Source organism: Clarias gariepinus, chromosome 8, assembly GCF_024256425.1.
Source record: "Clarias gariepinus isolate MV-2021 ecotype Netherlands chromosome 8, CGAR_prim_01v2, whole genome shotgun sequence".
Lineage (NCBI taxonomy): Eukaryota > Metazoa > Chordata > Actinopteri > Siluriformes > Clariidae > Clarias > Clarias gariepinus.
This window is the reverse complement of record NC_071107.1, coordinates 20,960,805-20,981,997: the sequence shown is the minus strand read 5'-3', so window position 1 is coordinate 20,981,997 and position 21,193 is coordinate 20,960,805. Positions and strand designations below refer to the sequence as shown.

The following is a 21,193-nucleotide window of genomic DNA, read 5'->3' as shown; positions in this document are numbered from 1 at the left end:
TACATACTTCTCTTTTAAATAAACATCACATTATTTGTATAAGCAAGAGGGTGTATGGGCACTCATTAATGCTTTGGATGTTTTATGACCGTGCCATGATGACACATTAAAATTGTTCAGTCGTAATTACTGTTATGGCTGTTATAGACACAAACATGCACATGCATTTTACATAAAAATTTTGTATGAGCATCTTTGATCCTATGAAACGATTATGGAAAGATAAATCAATGTGTTGTTGACCTACAGATTTTTTTTCATAATGGTTAATATTATTAGTAAATGCTTTTTTGTGCTTAGCTATTTAAAGCCTTATTTAGTTATTTTTGCTTTATTGTTTGTGTGCTGTTTGACATTTTACACCTTTCTCTCTCTCTCTCTCTCTCTCTCCACATTTTCCATCTCACAGGTCGTGATTAATGGTTCTCTCCATCATGCTGCTGCTGGTAGGTTGGTTTCTGCGTTTGTGAGAGCTACACTGGCCTGCTGGGATGAACATGCCACTGCATCAGATCTCTGTCATCCCTCGGGATGTCACATCCTCCAGGGGGCCTGGCAGCAGCGGAAAGGCCAAGGACAAGGACCGAGACAAACAGGTGTGCCTTGTATATGCTCCAGAGTCTAAGCCTATTCTGCCACATTCAGAAGATTTTGTTCTGCGCTAGTTTTTGGGAGGGGCAATCAGAAGGTCCTGTGAGATTCATGCTCACCTTTATGGTGTTCTGCAGGTCAATTGAACATATGGCGGTGCTTGTTGCTTATTTTACATTTTAGTGTTTGTAAAATCACAGGGCTGGGAGTGATTATGTTGATCTAATCTGTGACGCAGTTTAACCTTCTCCTTGCTTTCGGATTCGAGCTGTGATAAAGGAAGTAGGTATGCTAGAGGAAGCCGCACAATCACAAAGGGTGGAGGTTTGGTGGGGGGGGTTGTACAGCTGGTTTCCAGTAAGAGAACTAGAGCAGCATGACTGAGCAAAATGCAAAATGTATGAAGAAAGTAAAAAGGGAAGAAAGAGCACTCTCCTAGTACAAGGTTCGTGTTGATATCTTAGAAAAGCTCCTGGTCTCCGTAAGATGAGAAATATGGTTTAATTTGTTGATTAGTGCCTAATGTAAACTGGATGCTTGGGCTGCTACAGTACTGAATGCTACATTAGCATTCTTGGCCTGCTTGTTCACTGGGCAAGGCTCATCTGCACAAAGTAATTACAGATAAGGCCATGCCAGGCCTCTGTGCCTGTTGCTCTTCAGACGCATAGCTGAAACCAAATGCAGGTACCTTATCAGACGTCTCTGGACTGATATGTGGTGTGCTGTGTATTTTCCATTTTTGAGCGCTGGTTTAATTTACAGAGACACTGCTGCATGTTGCTGCCATTGTGTATAATGTAGGGTGTCCAAAAAGCCTCCCTACAGGTGAAATTAGGTGAACATTGAAACATTAAAAGTAGGTGAAAATAATTTAAAAAAATTGTTTAGCAACTAAGGATTTCTTCCAGCATGTCTAGATAGGTATGTTTTCTAGGAAAAACCCATAAGTTCACCCATATATATATATATATATATATATATATATATATATATATATATATATACATTTTTTCGCAGCTGGAAAAGCTAAACCTCCTCATCTCGTCTCTGCTTTAGACCTATGGATTGAGAAAGCAGGACTTTAGAATGATAGTAAAGAGTATGTTGTCAAAAACATGCATAAAAAGTCAGTGCTCATGGACCCACAGCTTCCAGCTGTAAAGACCCTGTTTATTAATCAATTATTCACAATTTAATTACTACTATCAAATACCCAATAACTATATTGAAACTTTTAAGGAGACTATGTGCTTACTTGCAAGACCATTGGTTCCCAAACACTGGGTCGCTACCTAGGCTACATAGTATGCATATGCATGTAAATAAATATGCATATGAAAAAAGTACAGTAGTATTAATATTGTGCAGGTATAAAAAAAAAAGAAATGAATACAAATAAATTTATATATATATAAACTGCTGAACTGAACTGCTCCTATAAATGCATTTATTTGGTAGAATTTAAAAAGTCTAGTTTTGTTTCTGACTTTTTTAAAAACACATGCATATGATTATGTAGCCTCATTAACATAATCACTGACTTACCATTCAAGGGAAAAGACAAGTAAAAAAATATATATTTTTTTTTTAAAATGTGTATATGGCAATAAAAATTATCAGTAACATTTCTTTATGCACTGTCTGTGAATTGGGTCAAGGTGGTTTGTCATTTTTAAAAAGTGGTTCCCTTGGAAAAGATTTGGGGAAATACTGCGCTAGACAAACCATGCCCATAATTCCAATGCATTCTGTAGGGTGTTTATATCCAGTGCAGCATCTGTGCTTGATTGGTCAGGGTCGATTATTAAACTCTTGCCGCATTGACCACAATGATTTTTCTTTGGTTTAACTTGATGTTCGAGGCATTGCTCTGTATTTTGACTCCCACAGGCTTCTGCCCAAGTGACGAAGCACAAAAGGCATGTTAAGACAACGTGCTGCCCAAGCAGCACAACTGTTACTCATACACAATAGAACTCAAGGCTCAAGTGCTACAAGCTAGTCAGCCCAGGTGCTCTCGAGTGGCCTCTCATTCTGTCTGTGTGATGAAGCGTGTGCAAAGGAACTGTAGCTTAGTTTAACACACTAATTTCAGCACGGACCTGTCACGTTTCAAAACTAACAGTTGGGGTGGAATTTACACTGCAGAGTCTTAACACAGGCATCAATCACTACAACAAATTAATCTGACAGCAATTGCTCCAGAATTAAGGTTTGTCCATAATGACCATAATCTGTCAAACTTCTAGGAAAACAAAGACATGTGCTGCATTTTAAATAAACCCTGATATCTCAGCATTCACACTGCTGACTCGGTGATTTATTGCATTTTGACCCCACCTGCCATGTGTAGAGCAGATATATATTGATGAACTTTTGTTGTTTTGCTTTAAGTAAGCCTCCCTTTCATGCTGTTGTGGCTTTTTAGAGTTGTGTCCGAAATTTGATATCCCTCATGTTCCTCCTACAGAGTTTGCATCATATTCATTGGTCTCTCAACATGCACTGTAGTTTAGGGATCGGTAAGGGATATAACCCCTCTGCTCATTGCACACAACTCCACTTCTGTGAAAAGAAAAAAAAACACTTCTCTTTATTTTAGATTTGGTTTTGACTGCACAACACACTCCTAAATGGTTTTAGAAAAAGAGGAAGCCTAATTGCCATGAGTATGCAAGAATTGTCCTGTTTGTTGTTGCATCTTGGCTAAATCTCTGTTTGTATCCAGCCATGAAAGAGCTGGAACCTAACTAGCATTTATAATATTTCTCAGTTCATTGTTGAGCAGTCGTGCAACCTTACTGCATGGATTGTTATGTTTATGATGCGAGTGATGATAGTACTGGAATGATTAGTATGGCATGATGTTATGCTTGATGTAGATTGGATCCGATGCACCGTGTTTACTAAGCAGTGGGCTGGAGAAGTATTTTACTGTTTCACAAAATCTAGTTTAATAGCAGACTGGCTTCTAAAGTAGTTTGGGTGATGCACTATGCACATAAAAAACAGAAATCTGTATTCTCAAATCCTTTTTCTGTACTGTGTGTACACTGCACAATGTAGAAAATATACAGAGGCACTGATTTATTAGGACTCCAGATAAAGAGTTGTGTTTTTCATGTGCAACATGATAAATTCGACAGTCAGTGATTATATTAAAAGTGACAGTTGAATAACTTAAGTTGCATGCAAAAACGGTGACCAACAACATTTTTGAACGTGTTAATTCAGCATTTTAAGAGTGCTGACATTTAGTTTAACAGCACTTAAAATTTTTACTATTTGTACAACTCCATTTGTTTAAGATCACTGCTACACTTAATATGGACTGTTAGTCTGACCTGTTGCACATATTGATATCGCATATACTGTATTTTTATTGCACCGTAAGGAGAACATTTTACTGTTAATGAGGTAGATTGCTTGGTGGAAAAAATTGTTCTTGTGTCTGACTGACCTGGTGTTTGGTGCTCTGTAGTGCCGACTAGACGGCAAAAGTAAAAAAAAAAGATAACTTCAATTTGTGGGGTCCAAAGTGATTTTCTAAACCCATTTTTTCACTCTAGAAATATAATTTTTTAAAAGGGTTGCCAGGGGAGCATCGATCGTCCTTTAAGCAGTCCGAACTGCCTTTTGTAGTCTTCCGGTTGGTAAGGTGTATATCCCAGTGCTGATCCCAGACCTGACTAATTGAAGCAACCCCAGATCCTGAACTTGCTTCTAGAGGCTTGTACAGTACAAGCATTATGCATGATGGGTGCATTGCTTCATACTCTTTCTAACTTGCCTATCAGTCTGGAATTTGGTGAATCTGCACTCATCAGACCCAAAAGTCCAATATTTATGTTCTTTAATGAACACCCGTTTTTCTTATAAGCGTCACTAGCTGGGTTAATTGTTGTTATTATTGGTCTTATATTAAATACCACTTTGTTTATGCAGGCTTGCTACCGTCACTACATCTAGTGGCTGGGGTTTGGCTGGGAAATAGACCCGGGCCTTCTGCATAGCAGACAAGACACCTACCAATGAGCCACCAAGGACAAACTCTCACTAACTAGTTTTACATAGTTTTTTTTACTAGCTAATTTTACATACAGTTTTTTTTTTTCATCCACTTGAAATCCCTCCTAATAGAGAATTGATCTTAACTGTGTACATGATGGTGATCTGATAAGATGTGTGTTTAATCGTTCAAATAATTTTATCAGAATGCAATCTTTTTTACATACACAAAATGCTGTGAAGCTTTTAATCTGCTGGAAATATAATAGAAGAAGAAAAAGAGCAAGTATTTTTATTTAGACTTTGGGTTTAGGTTAGGCTTTCTCCTGTTGCTGAGTCTCATCTATGGTTAATTAAATGCTTTATGAATTTGGGAGACCAGTTGTGCCCTTTTTCAGCCAGAGACACTCATTGGATGAAAAAAAAACACACAAGAATTTACCAATGAGGAAAGGAAGCAAAATTTCCCTTTTGGAAAATTAAGTCACCTAAAATCACTATTATATAATAATATTGCTTTAAATTATATTAGTTATTTAATCTGACAAGAGAGAAACAATCAGATTGGGTGTTTACATGGCCAATATTCACCTACAGATTATCAAAGGTTTACACAAAGGTTTACACACCCCTGTGAATCTTATTGAAAATGAATTCCGATCGGGTTTTAACAGGTCAGACTGCTTCATAAGGTGTTTTCATGACACATTTTTATTTTGATTATTAATGGAATGTTAGGGTCAATGCAAAAGCACTCTCTAACAAATGGCAGCCTTTTGGCCCCACAGTTTTTTTTTTTTTCTAGCTAGGCAGTGTACATGTTTAGTTAAATGTATCTATAATAACAAAACATTTGTAGCAGGAAAAAATAATTCAGTCTTTATTTTTAATACTTCCCCAGATTTTGCCTTGCTTTTGGGTTTCTGAATGGATTGCTATGATGATAATGCTCATCAGGCTTGCAGTAGTTTAAATAAAAAAGAGGAACCATCAGGCTGCTTGAAGGTATTTAATGTGTAACGTCAGGGCTCTAATGTCTGTGCTATCCTACAGTATTTGGGTGCTTTTGAGCTTTGCCAACACGCTAATCTCTCTGAAAGAGGTGAGGGTGCTTTTTGATTTCTGGAGTTGAGTCACAGCAACTTCTTTTAGTCAGCTTTTGACATAAGTAATGCTATCAGCAGAACGCAGAATATATGCTTATCACTGTTTGAGTAAATATACAAATCAGAGAGCTTTATTTGCATTCATTACCAGCTTGAAGTAATTTTTTTGTGACAGGAAATTATTATTTTTTTTTCCTGACTGGTTTTGCACTTACTTTTAACCTTTCATCACCAGTGCTTTACAGCAAGGTCTACAGCAAAGTATTCTGTGTCCTTGCTGCTTCAAACAAACGCTAGAACTGGCAAGGTAAAAAAAAAAACTGCTCTTTCATAGATGATGAAATTATACTTTAAAGTGCATATGTTATCTGCACTACAGACAGTCTGGCTATTTCTGATGCACATTTTCTTTCACTATGGGCAGCCTTTATCATAAAAGCAGCTTTGACCCATAAATCCCCCCCCCCACCCAAAAAAAAATGCTTTCAACATGTAGCTCCATTTTTAGTTGGCTCAACAGCATAATATTAGTGATGTCTTCACTGAAGGTTCAGCAGATCGTCTCAGTTTTGACATATCCATCATATGGATCTGTCGCATCCATCAGTAGCTACAGTGCTTGGAGAGTCATAATGCACACTGCTGTATGTCTCCCTCACGGTCTCTGCCTCAGGCCCTGCTTTATTGTAGGTCTTGAAACTGTGCCACTGTGGTCTGTCGGGAATACTTTGCACCATGCTTGAATTTAATGCACACAGGCAATTGCCAGGACTTGAACTCTGGCAGTTTGTAGCCAATAATGCAGGAGGAATAATGATAACTCTTCATTTAATCATATTTGACATTTAAAATTTTTTAAGGCAATTAAAAGCTAGCGCATCTGGTATGCTGGCTTATTAGTGTACATATCTAATAACCACCTACATTAAGCAAAAATAATACATTTTTCCTCACATGACAAATAAGCAACCTGAGACCTATATTAACCTCCTCATTAATAGAGCTTCCTGATAAAGGAGCTCTATTATTGTATAGATTGCAAATTCTCCTTGCTGTTTCTCTTTACTAGCACTTGATAACTATGAACTTAATCATTGTCCCTAAACGGGAATAAGTTTGGCAAAAAGAATTATACCAAAAGGTCTTCATAGGAGAAACCATATAATATGGATCACACTGAAGTTGGGAGAAAATGTCATGTCCTCATGTTAAAGTCCAGCTCGCTTTGAGGATACACAAAACATTAAGTGCCAATCAGATTACTTTTCCTTTACTCTTTTACTTTTACTATCCCGAGGTTTGTGGCCAGAAAAAAAAAAAAAAAAAAAAAAAAACCTGTCAGATGTTCAGAAACTTGTGGTTAGAGTGTCTGAGACACATGCAAACTAGATTTACACAATAAGAAAATGTGTGTGCTCCACAACTTTACATATTTCACTAAAATTGTATATGTGTAAATATATATAGTCTAAAACCATTGGGCAGTTCCCTCATGTACTGATTTCAAATCACAGCTTCAACCTGTGTTATGAAGCTTGTATGTTGGATGTCAGAGGATCGGCACACACTTTTATATATTGCTGGCCATTTTGCCAGTATAAATGTATAATATTGACCCAACATGCCATGAGTGACATTCAGGGTCAGTGGCATTAATAGATTTTTCGCAGATATACTTGGTACCACATCAGCTGCATATCATATGCCATAGTGAGTTGTACTTTGAAAAACCAGACAGGAGATTCCCTAAAGCTCCCAATAGATCCGACATTGCCACTCGAGAGCTGAAGTATTGAAAAACATAATTAAATTTGGAGTGGAGGACACAATACTCCAAGCCTCCAGACAGAGCGAGCAGGCTGGGAAATGGCTTTAAATACATGTTGGTGCATTAAAATTGTATTACACTTGCCCTATATTAATGCTTACAATTCCTTTTAATTAGGTAAAATGTTAGTTTTTGAAATGAGAATTTATCTGACCAGAGTGAGAGGTAAAGTCAATTATTATATTAGGGTAAGACAAGCTCTTACAAACTGATTTCAGCAGGATCTACATGCTATTCAGGTGTTGCTGTGATTATGTGCAGCTGATTACTTTTATATCTCAGAATGTCATTACAATCATCAACACAGCGGGTTAATGAGGCAGTCAGTTAGCCAGATGCTGAGGAAGACCTGAGCTGTGAAAATGCCAATATTGTTGTCACTTCATTTAGTACAATGTGTCCACTCTTGCCTTAACTGTGCATATAACAGTGAAATAACATAAAAAATATTTAAAATATATAAAAAATATTTTTCCCTTTGAAACCGCTTTGCTTACAGAGTTATTAGTGGGTGACCTAAAGAGAGCCCTAATTAAAGCTGGTGGCATCATCGCCTCTTTATATAAGCCCTGCTTTAACTTTAACAAAGTGAAAATTGGACTAGAAGCCATCAGTGCTGCCTCATCTGCCCTGGCAGAGCTGAGAAAATGGTGATAAGCTGTAGCCGCCTCCTCTCCTCTGGAAGATTCAGATACAGAAGCTTGGGCCAGTCTCCAGGCTTTAAGATGGGCTTCTCCTCGTCTTTCACTCTTACTGGATTTATGGCTGTCTTTGCTCTGTGTCTAATTATTGGTGACTTGTTGATTATGCTCCTCAGGCTCCCAAGGCTTAGATGATTCACTTGGCCGGAAACCAGTTGCAGCATTCCAAAGTCGTTAGAGGCAGAGGACTAGAGGGGTTGTGGTAGGGGGGTGGGGAGGGATGGGGTAGTTGTTTATTTGTTTGTTGTCTTGTTTTACATTTAATCAAATGCAAATCCTAGGCCCAATTTGCATCTACTTTAAACATTGTCAATTCTCATGTGTATTAAAGAGAGCTTGTGGTAAAGGTCCATCATGTTCTTTATGTACGTGGTGTTTATTAAAACATAATTATTTTCGCATACATTCTTTGCGAGAATGTATTCTTTTTTGAGAACGCTTGGCAAAAGGGGCATGAGGTTACGATTATGTCCCATCAGGACCAGGCCTCAACAAAAAAAAACCTGTCCAATGCTGGAGCAAGCATGTTGGGACGAGGATGATGCAGCATTTTTAGAGATAAGATAAAGATGATTTTATTGTCATTGTAGTAATACAACAAAACTTTTAAAGCCGGCTGTACAAAGTCCATGTTAATTAACTTGAACCTGATCTAAAACCAAGAAAATTAGTTAGAAAATATCAATCGACATGCACCAACCAAAATACTGTATATTATATTTGTTGCCCTCAAGTAATGTAAACGCGTTAGTGTCGCTAGAATTCAGCTGATAATAATCACTCCTCACATAAGGACAAACTGCCCTTCAAGCCCTTTGCTGTATTATTCACTAAAAATACATCGCGTCTAGAAGGTGCCTTGAATACACAAAATCATTTTCATAATGCCATTCTCATTATGTCGATTTGCTCAGAGCCATTTCAGCTGAAGCGTTCTTTTAATCACTGCCCGTTTGCGTGTCTGTTCATACGGCATGTGTCCTTGGCAGTGCAGTCGTCATCATCCACAGTGTATGAAAAAGAACCAGCTGCGTTCTGTAAGCCATATCTTTGTTTAGTTTATGCTTATGAAGGACATGGTGTAGTGAGGAAGTCTTTATTTCACCCTGATAGGTGTGATTTTGTAGATTTCTTAAATAGCTGACAGCCATATGTGGAGGTCGTGGCTTATCAAACCCCTGATGGTTAAATCAGGCTACAGTGTATGTTTTCAAAGGCTGTGCTGCTGGTTATAAAAGACCTGCTTTTTCCAAGACATTCATACAGAGAGCAAATGGAAAGAAATCTGCTTGGCGTTTTGTGTTTTGGCTTTTAAGGGGTCATTCTAAGCCAGACAGATCATATGATAGCACTTAATTTTGCAAACAGCATATGGAAAAAGTGATATGCGCAGAGAAAAGGAGGTTTTGTTTATTTGGTCTGATATATTAAATTATGTTACAAGAAAGTAATTGCAAAGACATGATTATTGAGTACATTGACCTTTGTACACCTTGTTTTTGGATTATAAACAACCTGCTTTTACTGTTTGTAGCAGAGGTTTTCCCTATATGTAAAAACACACATACATGGACATTTTTTTTTACGATATTATCATGATGCCTAATTTATATTTAATTTATATTCTGTTAGTATCATGATTTTATCATGTCCCAGTTTAATGATAATTTTTTTATTTTGTTACAATTATTATTATTATTATTTTTATTTAGTTTTTAAATTTTTTTTTCCTGATTTTCTCCCTAATTTAGTTGTGGCCAATTCCTCCCCGTCACTAGGGGGCTCCCACATTAAGGCTGCTACTACCATTCAGCCGGGACCGCCGAAGACTATCATGTGTTTCCTCCGAACCGCGTGACGCCAGCCGACCACATCTTTTCGAACTGCTTGCTCACTGCTTGTTAGGGGCGGACTAACACACTCGAAGGAAAGCGCTAGCCGCTCCTTCCGCGTGTGCGAGCTCACAGACGCCCCTGATTGGCTGTAGAGCTGTGATTAATGTGAGAACACTAAATACCGCTTATCCCTCCCCTCTGAGAAAATTTTGTTGCAATTATAAACAATTTTAGAAAATAAGACCACATAGAATACAGTTCTGCCTGCCTTTGTTTGAATAGTTTAAAGCCAACCACCTGGAGTATTATCCACCAACAGCACACATTACCACCTCAAATTCAAACATATACAATTAAAATTTAATATAAAAAAAATAATCACTTCTATGGCGATATATGAATTGTCTTACAAAAGAATTACAATACATCACTGAATTGATTATAACACCCCCACTTTTAGTAAATATTAGCCATGTAAACATTAGCCATGTAAACTGATTGTTTCTCTCTTGTTGGAATGAATTTTCTTTTTTTTTTTTTTACATGTTTACCTTATGACGTTTCCTAGGGTTTCCTAACCCTAGGAAACGTCACAAGAAATGTCGTTGCTTAAATTCCCAATTGGTAAACTGTGAAAAAAGCTCTTTCCCATCAGTCTTTATTGTGGACTTTTATTCACTGGGTCTGTGGCTAAAGAAGTAGAACTGATTGGCTTACCATTTTAGAAATATAAAAGCATCTAACCAATCATGCCTGAATTCTTGTAATCAATCATGACTCAAAAGGAAGGCTTTATCTGACAACATGGGAAGCCTAACCTAACCTCATGTTTCACAATGTGTCCCTGAATGAAGGGAGGCTCAAAATCAAAAGGAACAGTCAGTATCTGGCCACCAGCTGCTTGAAGTACTGCAGTGCATCTCCTCCTCATGGACTGCCTATTGCGGACAGTCTGAGCACTGATGGAGGGATTGTGTGTTCCTGGTGTGACTCGGGCAGTTGTTGTGGCCATCCTGTACCTGTCACGCAGGTGTGATATTCGGATGTACCGATCCTGTGCAGGTGCTGTTACACGTGGTCTTCCACTGCGAGGATGATCAGCTGTCCTTTCTGTCTCCCTGTAGCGCTGTCTTAGGCGTCTCACAGTGCGGACATGGCAATTTATTGCCCTAGCCACATCAGCAGTCCTCATGCCTTCCTGCAGCATGCCTAATGCATGTTATCGCAGATGAGCAGGGACCCTGGGCATCTTTCTTTGGGTGTTTTTCACAGTCGGTAGACAAGTCTCTTTAGTGTCCTGCGTTTTTAGAACTGTGACCTTAAATGCCTACTTTCTGTAAGTTGTTAATGTCTTAACGACCATTCCACAGGTACATGTTAATTAATTGATTATGGTTAATTGAACATGCATGGAAAACATGTTTAAACCCTTTACAATGAAGATCTGTAAAGTTATTTGGATTTTTACAACATTATTGTTAAAATACGCAGTCCTGAAAAAGGGACGTTTCTTTTTTTTGTTGAGTATATATACACTACCGTTCAAATGTTTTAGAACACTTGCAAATTTCTTTGTTTTTCTACATCCTACGACAATACTGGGGATTTCAAAACTATAAAATAACACATATGGGATAAGGTAATTACGTAACAACAACAAAAACAACAGTTAGTTGTTATTTTAAGACACAGAGGTCAGCCTTTCTGTCATAGTTTTTGCAAGAACAGTATTGTCATGTGCATTTGCAAAATCCGTCAAGCACCATAATGAAACTGGCTCTCATGAAGGCCATCACAGGAGGGCGAGACCAAAACCTACCTCTGCTGCAGACGAGAAGTTAATTTAGAGTTATCAGCCTGAAAAATGACTAATTAACAGCACCTCAGATTAGCGGCGTTATGAAGTCTTTACAGAGCATAAGTAGCAGACACATCTCACCATTAACTGTTCAAAGGAGATTAATGCATTTTTTGAATGCCTTCAGGATTCCTTTACAACGTAGAAAGAAATAAAAATCAGGAACCATCATGGAGTTAGAAAGTGTGTATGTTTGTGTACAAATCTATCAGGTTTTATATACAGTGTATATTTGGGTGCAGTGGGGTGTGTAGGGTAGGTATTCTGTGGATCACAGAAGAAAACATTCGTCCAGCACACTCCATGTGTGCTCAATCGGATTCGGGGTCTGGGGAATTTGGTCTGGGGAATTTGGAAGCGGGTTGGCGACCTTGGGCTCTTTGCCTCCTGATCCCCAAACCTGAAACAGCTGGAGCTTCTTGCTCATGACGAGTGTGCTAAACTACCTGGTGACAGGTGCAGAAGTCTTACTGAGAGCTACAGAAATCGCTTGATTGCAGTGATTGCCTTAAAGGGTTGTGCAACAAAGTATTAGGTTAACAATCGTCATTTTTCGTTGCTGTTAAATCTCACTTAAAAAAAGTGATGTCTGATTTTCATTAGTTATTATGTAACACTACCTTTGTCAGTTTTAAGTTATTTCAGTGACAATTGTGTTTTATTTATTTATTAATTTTTTCCAACGAATTCAGCAAATTCATTCTTGTGTACATAAGCAGTCACTGTATTAAAGACCATTTAGTGTTATAACAAAATATTTCACATCGGAAACAGCTGGAAATTTGCCAGGAATTGGAGCACAGTGTGCCCACATGCAGTTTCATTTACTCTTAAAGATGAGATTTTAAAATCGACTGTTAAATGCGACTTTCATATTAACAAGCTGAAGGTTCTGCAAGAAGAAGCACTCAAAAATGCAACTTCACCAGGTGTCATTAGATTACAATGGCGTTGTGTATTGTGGTCAGATGAGACCAAACATCAAACATTTTGTACTGTAAAATACAGCGGTGAATCATTGGGGGTTTGAGGATGTTTTGTATTTAGTGGTTCAAAGGCTCTTGTTAGGGATATTATACCAGAACATTCTAGACTAAAACCTGCTTGCCTTTGCCAGGAGAAATAATACTTGTTTATGAATAGAGCTCTTAGCAAGGCAGTATGTGCAAGTTAAAGAAATATTCTAAGAAACACAAATGTAATATTTTCCAAGGAGCATAAAAATGATTTACACGGAGAAGCATCCCTTATTTTGACTGTGAGAATAAAGCAGACTCTGAGGTACTTTCTTTAGACAGTATTAAATGACTAAAACTAGCATCAAAAAGAAAGCACCAGAAAAAGTAGAGTATGTGTGTGTACGCATGCATGTGTGGGTGTCTGGGTGCGTTGAGTAAATTGGGAAGATCAGACATCCTCCTAATGTAATGTTTGATATTGCACAAATCTCAGGGTCTCCACTGAAGAGCACAGAAACCATGCAAGTTAAAAGGAATGTGGATGCATCCAAATGAGCTGAGAGATTAAATATATATTAGATATTATAAAATTAGTAAATTATTATAATAAAGGTTGCTAATTTCCTATACAACAGTTTTCCTTTGATAGTTTTAGGCTATATACACATACACATATACACTAACATTTCATTTGTAATGTTAGTATAACATTACTTCTAAATGATTTCTGTGCCTAAATTTAATGCTAATTCAGTTTTCATATTTTCCGTACCCTGTGATTTACTCCGTGGGTAAGAAAATGCTGTTGGTTTTACATACTAATGATTACAGCTCTCACTGGTCACGCTGTGGGGTGGGACATTGTGCAACGGTGTTAATTCTGCAACTTAGTTGGTTGACAAAGGTCCACATGATTTATATGATTATTTTAATTCAAGAATAAGGCATTATGATGAACAAACATGTACTTGATTTTCCTCATATGCAAAATGTCCAGATTATTGTTAATTAGATAATAAAATCTTACGTTACATAAATGTAGTGCAAAGAGAGATTTTCACTTCTTGTTATCCCCTAAATCATATTCACTTTGTAAACACTTTACTCTAGTTTTCATGTAGCCTGATGCAGTAAACTTTGCACTGCAATAAATAAAAATAATGTTGTTAATTGGCTAATGCTGTAGTTAAAAAAAAAAAAAGAATAATAATTGCCCCATGCGTAGTTAAAAAAAAAAAAAAGAATAATAATTGCCCCACATGATAGCAAAACTACTGGAAAGTTATATTTAACCTCAATACCAGGACACAGAGTAAAGAAGTGAAAAAGTTCCTTTATAGCAGCAAGAAGTTGAATGTGTTGTTCCTGTAATATTATATGTAAAAACGGTCAGATCGTTAAAGGTTGTAATGATGAAATTTGTATTAGTTTCTATTTCTTAGAAGTTTCAGAATCTACTGTTCTGAACACACCCTTTAATTACTTGCATCTTGTATTCATTACAGCCTCCAACGTTTTTGCCAGTTCTCTGCATAGTTTATAACTTCTCTCAGCCGTACTGAGTAATATTTGTTCATATTTCTATTTTAACCCTGTGATTCGGCCTAGCCGGTCCATCCTTATTTTTACTTATACTGTACTTTTATTGGATTGTTGTCTTGCTCTCGAATTCTGTTTAATTTTATAAATCTAAGGGGTCAAACTGCAACTTTTGATTTTGGGAAATAACACAATTAAGCTAGTAAGAACTACATTTATTGTTCTATATAATCCTGTGTTGCATTAATGAACTTATTGCTTGGATATAATTGAGATGTTTTTCAGTACGGAGCTATGATCGAACTACCTGCTTCATGTGTGAAACACTGGCCTCCCATGATCTCCTTTAATGGCTCAAACAGGTGGAAATGTCTGGGAGCGAGGTCAGGACTGTAAGGGGGATGCAGCAATAACACTCAGATGGGTTCCTGTGCAAGTGATGTTCATGAATACTTTTACGTTATGTTCATGTAGATTTCCCACAGATCCTTCTTTTCTGCAAGTTGGCAACAAGTTACTGTATCTGTCAATTTTCAGTGATCATGCATTCCACTCGCTAAATGTTCACAGGAACATACAGCCTTCTTTTAATAAATCCTTTGCGGCTAAGAGTCTCATCACCGTACTATGCTTGAAGTCTGCTGTGATTTTTTTATTTTTTTTTGCTCTATTGAGTTTTGAGGATTTTTTTTGTAACTGAGCTCAGATGGATTTTTTTTTTGTTGTAGCAAAGCTAGTAAAACAATTATGACTCTTACACATTAATAGCTTCAATGGAAGCAAACAGACGTTCATTGATATATACTGTACTGTATATATATTGATCTTATTTTACCATCAGATTTGGATCAAGTCTAAACATGTGCTCGGGTACTCATTTGGCATACAAATATTCAGCCCCTTTAAAATGATGTTTAAGCCAAACCAACAAAGGATCCTGACACTGAAACTAGCTTCTAGGGCTGACTCTCAGGTCCTTTTTTTTCTTTTCATCCTTTCATCTTTGCAATGCTGATCATTTCACTGCCAACTCATACAATGAAAATGGCTCATATGCCAGTCGTCATTATCCAAAAGAGCCGTGAGACACCTAAATTTGCAAATGCCTTCTTGGTTCTCTAGCGACAACAGTGGATTTGTGAGTTGGAATATGGACACGTGTAATGTCACGGAATATTAAGCATTCAAGTTACTATCTCTGTAGCTTGATATCTTTTATATATAAGCATTCTTCTTAATGTCTAAGTATGCCACCTGAACTCCCAAACTGCACATCAGTAAAAGTGCATGTAATAGTTGTAGCCAAAAGTATTGCGATAAAAATTTAATTTGTTTTGACATTCTTCATTTGTTTATATAAGGACAATTAAGATAGTAAGAGTAAGATTAATTTATATTATGCAATGAAATCATTATACAACAATCAATATGAAGTCTTTTATTCTTGCCTGTATGATTACTTTCTGAACAATTTTGCACATAAGTTTGCAATTCACTTTGCAAAAATTCCTTGGTTTTATCCATTTTTATGCAGACATGGACCCCGGCTTCAGAAAGTGAAAGTCCTGCCACAAATTTTTTGTTAAACAAAACCAGACAATTCTTATTAGCACAAATTTTCAGAGAAAATAGGCTCAGTCTAATTAATGATGTCACCTGGTTTCTTTAGAGGAGTATTCTAATGCATGGCATATGTTGTTTTAATACTCTTGTCCACCAATATAGATCATGCTTATGGTAGTGATCCTACACATGTTTACTTGCATTTCATAGGATATGAAAATGCTTCAAGTACCTGTTCCCTCTGCAGAGATGCCTGCTTCTGAGAACTAGAGGAAATGAGACTTACTGATCACTGGCTTTATTTAAACCATTAAGCCAGAGCACTGAAGCTCTTTCACTTCTCTTGTTCATGTATGTATCTGCAGACATTGCACTTTAAAAGGATTTTAGTCTTTGCTCTTAGGCAGAAGCAAGGCCCTGTCTGAAAGGTTTGATAAGCAGACTAGAGTAAATGAATTTGAAGCAGTAGTGAGCAGAGAAACGGATCAGAGCTGGAGGAGAAGCAGAGCTGTGTCACGTCATGAGCCGTGTTCTGGGAACACGTACAATACAGGCACAGAAGAAGCATTTTTATCCTCCTTTTCTTTTCTGATGATGGACTCTGAAACTGTTGAGTAGGCAGCAGCTGTTACACAAGGCCTTTGGTGTCTCTGTGACTCAGTCCTTTAATTCTAGAAAGGATGGTAAGCAAAAACGGCTCCAACGGCAGTGAAACAAACAGTGAAAAGGGGCAGTTTACATATTAACCAGCTAATCCTCTAAGATTATGTGGGGCTTTAGGAGAGTTGATGGGGCTGAAAAGCAGTGCTTTAGTGTCCTTTCACACTATGGTCTCTGGCCCAAATCCAGGTATACTTGACCACAAAGTAATCGAGTATACTGGGCATGGATTAGCATATCATACTCGAGTCAACTTAAAAAGGTGTAATCCAGTATGGTATGGCATACTTGGCTAAGGATTGAATAAAAAAATTAATAAACAAAAAAGCCAACTGTACCTAAACACGGATGTGGACAGCATCAGCACTGTCTATATCCTACGAAACCTCAGTGTGCCTGCTGGTCCAATCTCATTGTCTAAGTTGCATAGCCATAGCTAATTAAAGTAGAAAAGCACATGATAGTGTGGCTCTTGACATTTTCCTTAAATTCTTTACTGTTCGCTTAGAACTGTAACAAAATCAAAACAAAAAATTGGGGTATTTATAAAATCGTGATTTTATGAAAGAATCTCAATGTGAATCGAATCGGCACCTAGATATCGTGATGATATTGTATTGGCTGGTCCCTGGAGATTCCCATCCCTATTACATACTGCCTCCTGCTGTGTTGGAGAAAGTAAATATAAAAATAATTTAGATACAGCACAATATTTGTAAGATGAATGAATGCGAGTCAGCGGGGGCAAGGGGATGAATGGTGGATGTCTGGGATGGAAATTATGCTAACCTCCCACCTGAATGGTTTTTATGGTAGGGCCAGGGGTAGCTCAGTGGTTAAGGCATTGGACTACGGTTCAGAAGATCCCAGGTTCAAACCCCACGACCATCAAGTTGCCACTGCTGGGCCCTTGAGCAAGGCCCTTAACCCTCAACTGCTCAGATGTGTAATGAGATAAAAATGTAAGTCGCTCTGGATAAGAGCGTCTGCCAAATGACTAAATGTAAATGTCTGCCAAATGACTAAATGTGTGGAGTTGCTGAAAAAATTGGAATGTGTCATGTCTTTACATTTGCTAGTTACTTGGTGTTATAGAAAGCAGAGCTATTAATTGCTAAAAAGATATTTTTGCTGTCCCTATCCCTGAGAATCATCCTTCTATGTCTGGCATGAATCACATGCCTCGGAAACAGCAGTGCAACCCAAACCAAGACAGCTGTTTAAAAATTGCAGCGACGCATCAATTCATCAATAATGAAAAAAAAATGTGTGTCTGAGTCAGAGAGAAAATTTGGTGGGGTCCTTTGAACCTCCTTTTAAGTTTAAACCATGTGATGATCTGGGTTTGGAGATAAAAAGCAGGAAAGCAAAAAGCTAAAAAAGCATATAATTGTTGCTTGATGAGTGTGGATGAGCTATTGAGCTTACTTACCTTTTATTAGTACACACATGTACATACTCGCACTACGGGCATTTTGGGAACGCCAATTAGCCTAACATGCATATCTTTGGACTGTGGGAGGACAGCGGAGTACCCGGAGGAAACCCACCAAGCACAGGGAAAACATGCAAACTTCATGCATACAGGGACGGAAATCAAGCCTAGCTGGGAATCAAACCCGGACCCGGAAGGTGCGAGGCGACAGTGCTAACCACTACACCACACTATGCCCAAAGCTATTGAGCGTTCCTCATCAAAACAAAAGAAGAAAAAAAACACATCCCAAATGGCAACTTTGAGCTGTAATCAGACATACACTCGTTCCTCCGCTCATATGAAGTGAAATAGTGAATCACTTGACTACTAAGCATGTATACTAACTGCGTTATTCTCAATTGTCCTCTTTATCACACGTGTACTTCGTTTAGCCATATAAAGTAGTTGAACACAATCCTCCCTCTAACAAGCTCTGTTTATCTGTATTGTCACTATACTGTACGTTTATGTTGTTGATGCTAACAAATATTTCTATTTGTCAGGATGAGGAAAAAATTTACTTGAGGAGTATGCAAACGTCGGAATAAACACGGCCAGCAGATGGACATATGATTCATTTCACAGAATCTGGAACTTCAGACAAGAAAAATGGGAATTTTTTCCCTATTGGTCACATGCTTATTGCCAGTGGTTCCAGGTGCATGCTTTAGCAATTGTACTTGGCATGGAGCTATTCCTCGCAGATTTGTTAAGCCTACAGTGTCACTCAACAGACTATAAACAGTCTCAGCATGCATACATCAAAAATTTATCAGTTTTTGTCAACTCCGTTTGTAACAATTTGTTAACATTCAAATGTTATTATTGACAGTGTTTTTAAACTCGTCAACAAGGTAGCTTTTTTCACAGCTAATACAGTTGAACTGTTCAGCTGTGCACTTCAGAAAGCATGTTGTGTGGAGTGCCATACACCGATGAGCAATGATGGTTGCTATCATCCATGGTTGTTTGCAGTGTCTCTGTGTCTAGTGAGCTCTTGTCAGCAGTGATTATGCTTGATGAATCAGTGTTGGATGCCGGCGGGTGAGAAAACCCTGTGATTGGTTGTTCAGCGTTGAAAATCTGTGCAGGGAAAAAAAAAAACCTAAGCGAGCAGAACAAGCAAATGACACACTCGTCAGAAGAGGAGGCGACTGAAATTAATCAAGCTGACAATCATAAGTAAATTATTATTGATTGATTAAAAATAGATTATCATCAAGTTAAAATAAATAATCATAAATAAAAAAGGGACAGACAAAAGAATGTAATAAATTATTTGTTGTTTGACACTGAAGCTTTAGTCTTGATCTTTAAAATTCTTCTTTTCTCCAAATTAACATTACCTACCACAAATTCTCAAAGGTCATCAATCAGATGACGTTTGAGATCAGAAACTGTATTGTTTAGCGTCATAAAGAGTTCAGTGGTACTGTCAATTATTGATCCTACTAAACAAAATGTTATTATTTGGAAGCCTGTGATCAACACTGCTACACAAGACGAAGCGGGGGAGGGAAAGAAAAAGAGAACTAGAGAGCACGAGAGAGAGAGGGAGAAAAAGAAAACAAATCTAACTTTTTCCGGATTATTTCTTATTCCTTGATTATGATAGTTAGCTGGCAACCATGCATAATCGTTAGCACTGTCACCTTGGACCTCCAGGATTTGGGTTCGAGGGTGATTGCTTGGTGGGTTTCCTCCGGGTACTCTGGTTTCCTCCCTTAGTTCAACGGCATGCAGATTGGGGTAATTGGCATTACCAAATTGCCCGTAGTGTGTGAATAAGCATGTGAGCATGTGTGTGTGCCCTGCAATGGATTGGCACCCCATCCAGGGTGTACCCCGCCTCGTGTCTCAGATAGGCTCCAGGCGACCCTGTGATACAGGATAAAGGGTTATGGAGGACGAGTGAGTGAGTGAGCAGCTGGCAACCCAGCTTACTACATTACTGTGTCACCCTTTTTCATGATGCTGGATTTTTCTATCTTGGCTACACACAGTACTACTAATACTATTGCTAATTACTATAAATACAAGGAACTCTTAATTATGCAGAATAACAAAACTCAGTTGTGTCCAGTAAAATATACCTTTATTTCTATGTATAATCTTTTGCTACACTCAGAAAGTATTCAATTCAATTCAATTCAATTTTATTTATATAGCGCTTTTAACAATGGTCATTGTCCCAAAGCAGCTTCACAAAAAAAAAAATTTAAGATTTTTTTTTTTTTTTTAGAAAAGAAAAGAAAATATTTGGAAGTGTGTATGTGTGAGAAAAATGTGTCTAGATAATAATGAAATGAATGAATAATGAATGAAATGTCTCTGATGAGCAAGCCAAGGGTGACGGCGACAGTGGCAAGGAAAAACTCCCTGAGATGGCAATAGGAAGAAACCTTGAGAGGAACCAGACTCAACAGGGAACCCATCCTCCTCTGGGTGATAACAGATAGAAATAACATCAAGTGTGTTGTGCAGGTGAAAGTTCAATATATCAGAAGTTGTGTAGATTCAGTTCAGCAGTAGGTGCAGAGGGCAGATGGGGTCAGATCACTGGAAGCACAGGAGCAGGATGTGTAGCTCCAGCCATCATAAAGCAGAATCTAGCTGGAGCAGGTCCTTCTCAAGATGCCTTAGAAACCTCGCAGGGTTGGCCTTTGTCTACTAAAGCTGGCACAATCTCCAGATGTCTCAGGATGGGTAGAAAAATACAGAAAAGATGGAGAGAATTAGCGTAGTTGCCATTCAGGATAGGTGTACTGGAGTATGAGGTTATGGGATGAGTTACGCGTATGCCAGATTAAAGAGATGCGTCTTGAGCCTACTTTTGAATTGGGAAACCGTGTCTGCTCCCCGAACAGTGTCTGGAAGGCTATTCCAAAGCTTTGGAGCCAAATATGAAAATGCCCTGCCCCCTTTTGTAGATTTTAAAATTCTGGGAATTACCAGAAGTCCGGAGTTTTGTGATCTTAAGGGACGTGGTGGATTATAGCGTATCAAAAGACTGGTTAGGTATGAGGGAGCTAAACCATTTAAAGCCTTGTATGTAAGTAGTACTA

At 37.9% G+C, this 21,193-nt stretch overlaps 1 protein-coding gene across 2 annotated transcripts in view; it reads left to right on the top strand.

The window, feature by feature from the left end:
* Nucleotides 1-21,193, top strand: part of marchf8 (membrane-associated ring finger (C3HC4) 8) — a 90,588-nt gene that overhangs the window by 27,033 nt on the left and 42,362 nt on the right. For both annotated transcript variants that reach the window (XM_053501627.1, XM_053501628.1), the window contains exon 2: nt 410-596. In XM_053501627.1, the coding sequence (XP_053357602.1) occupies nt 492-596 (105 nt within the window). In that variant the 5' untranslated portion in view covers nt 410-491. The remainder of the gene's footprint in view (nt 1-409; nt 597-21,193) is intronic.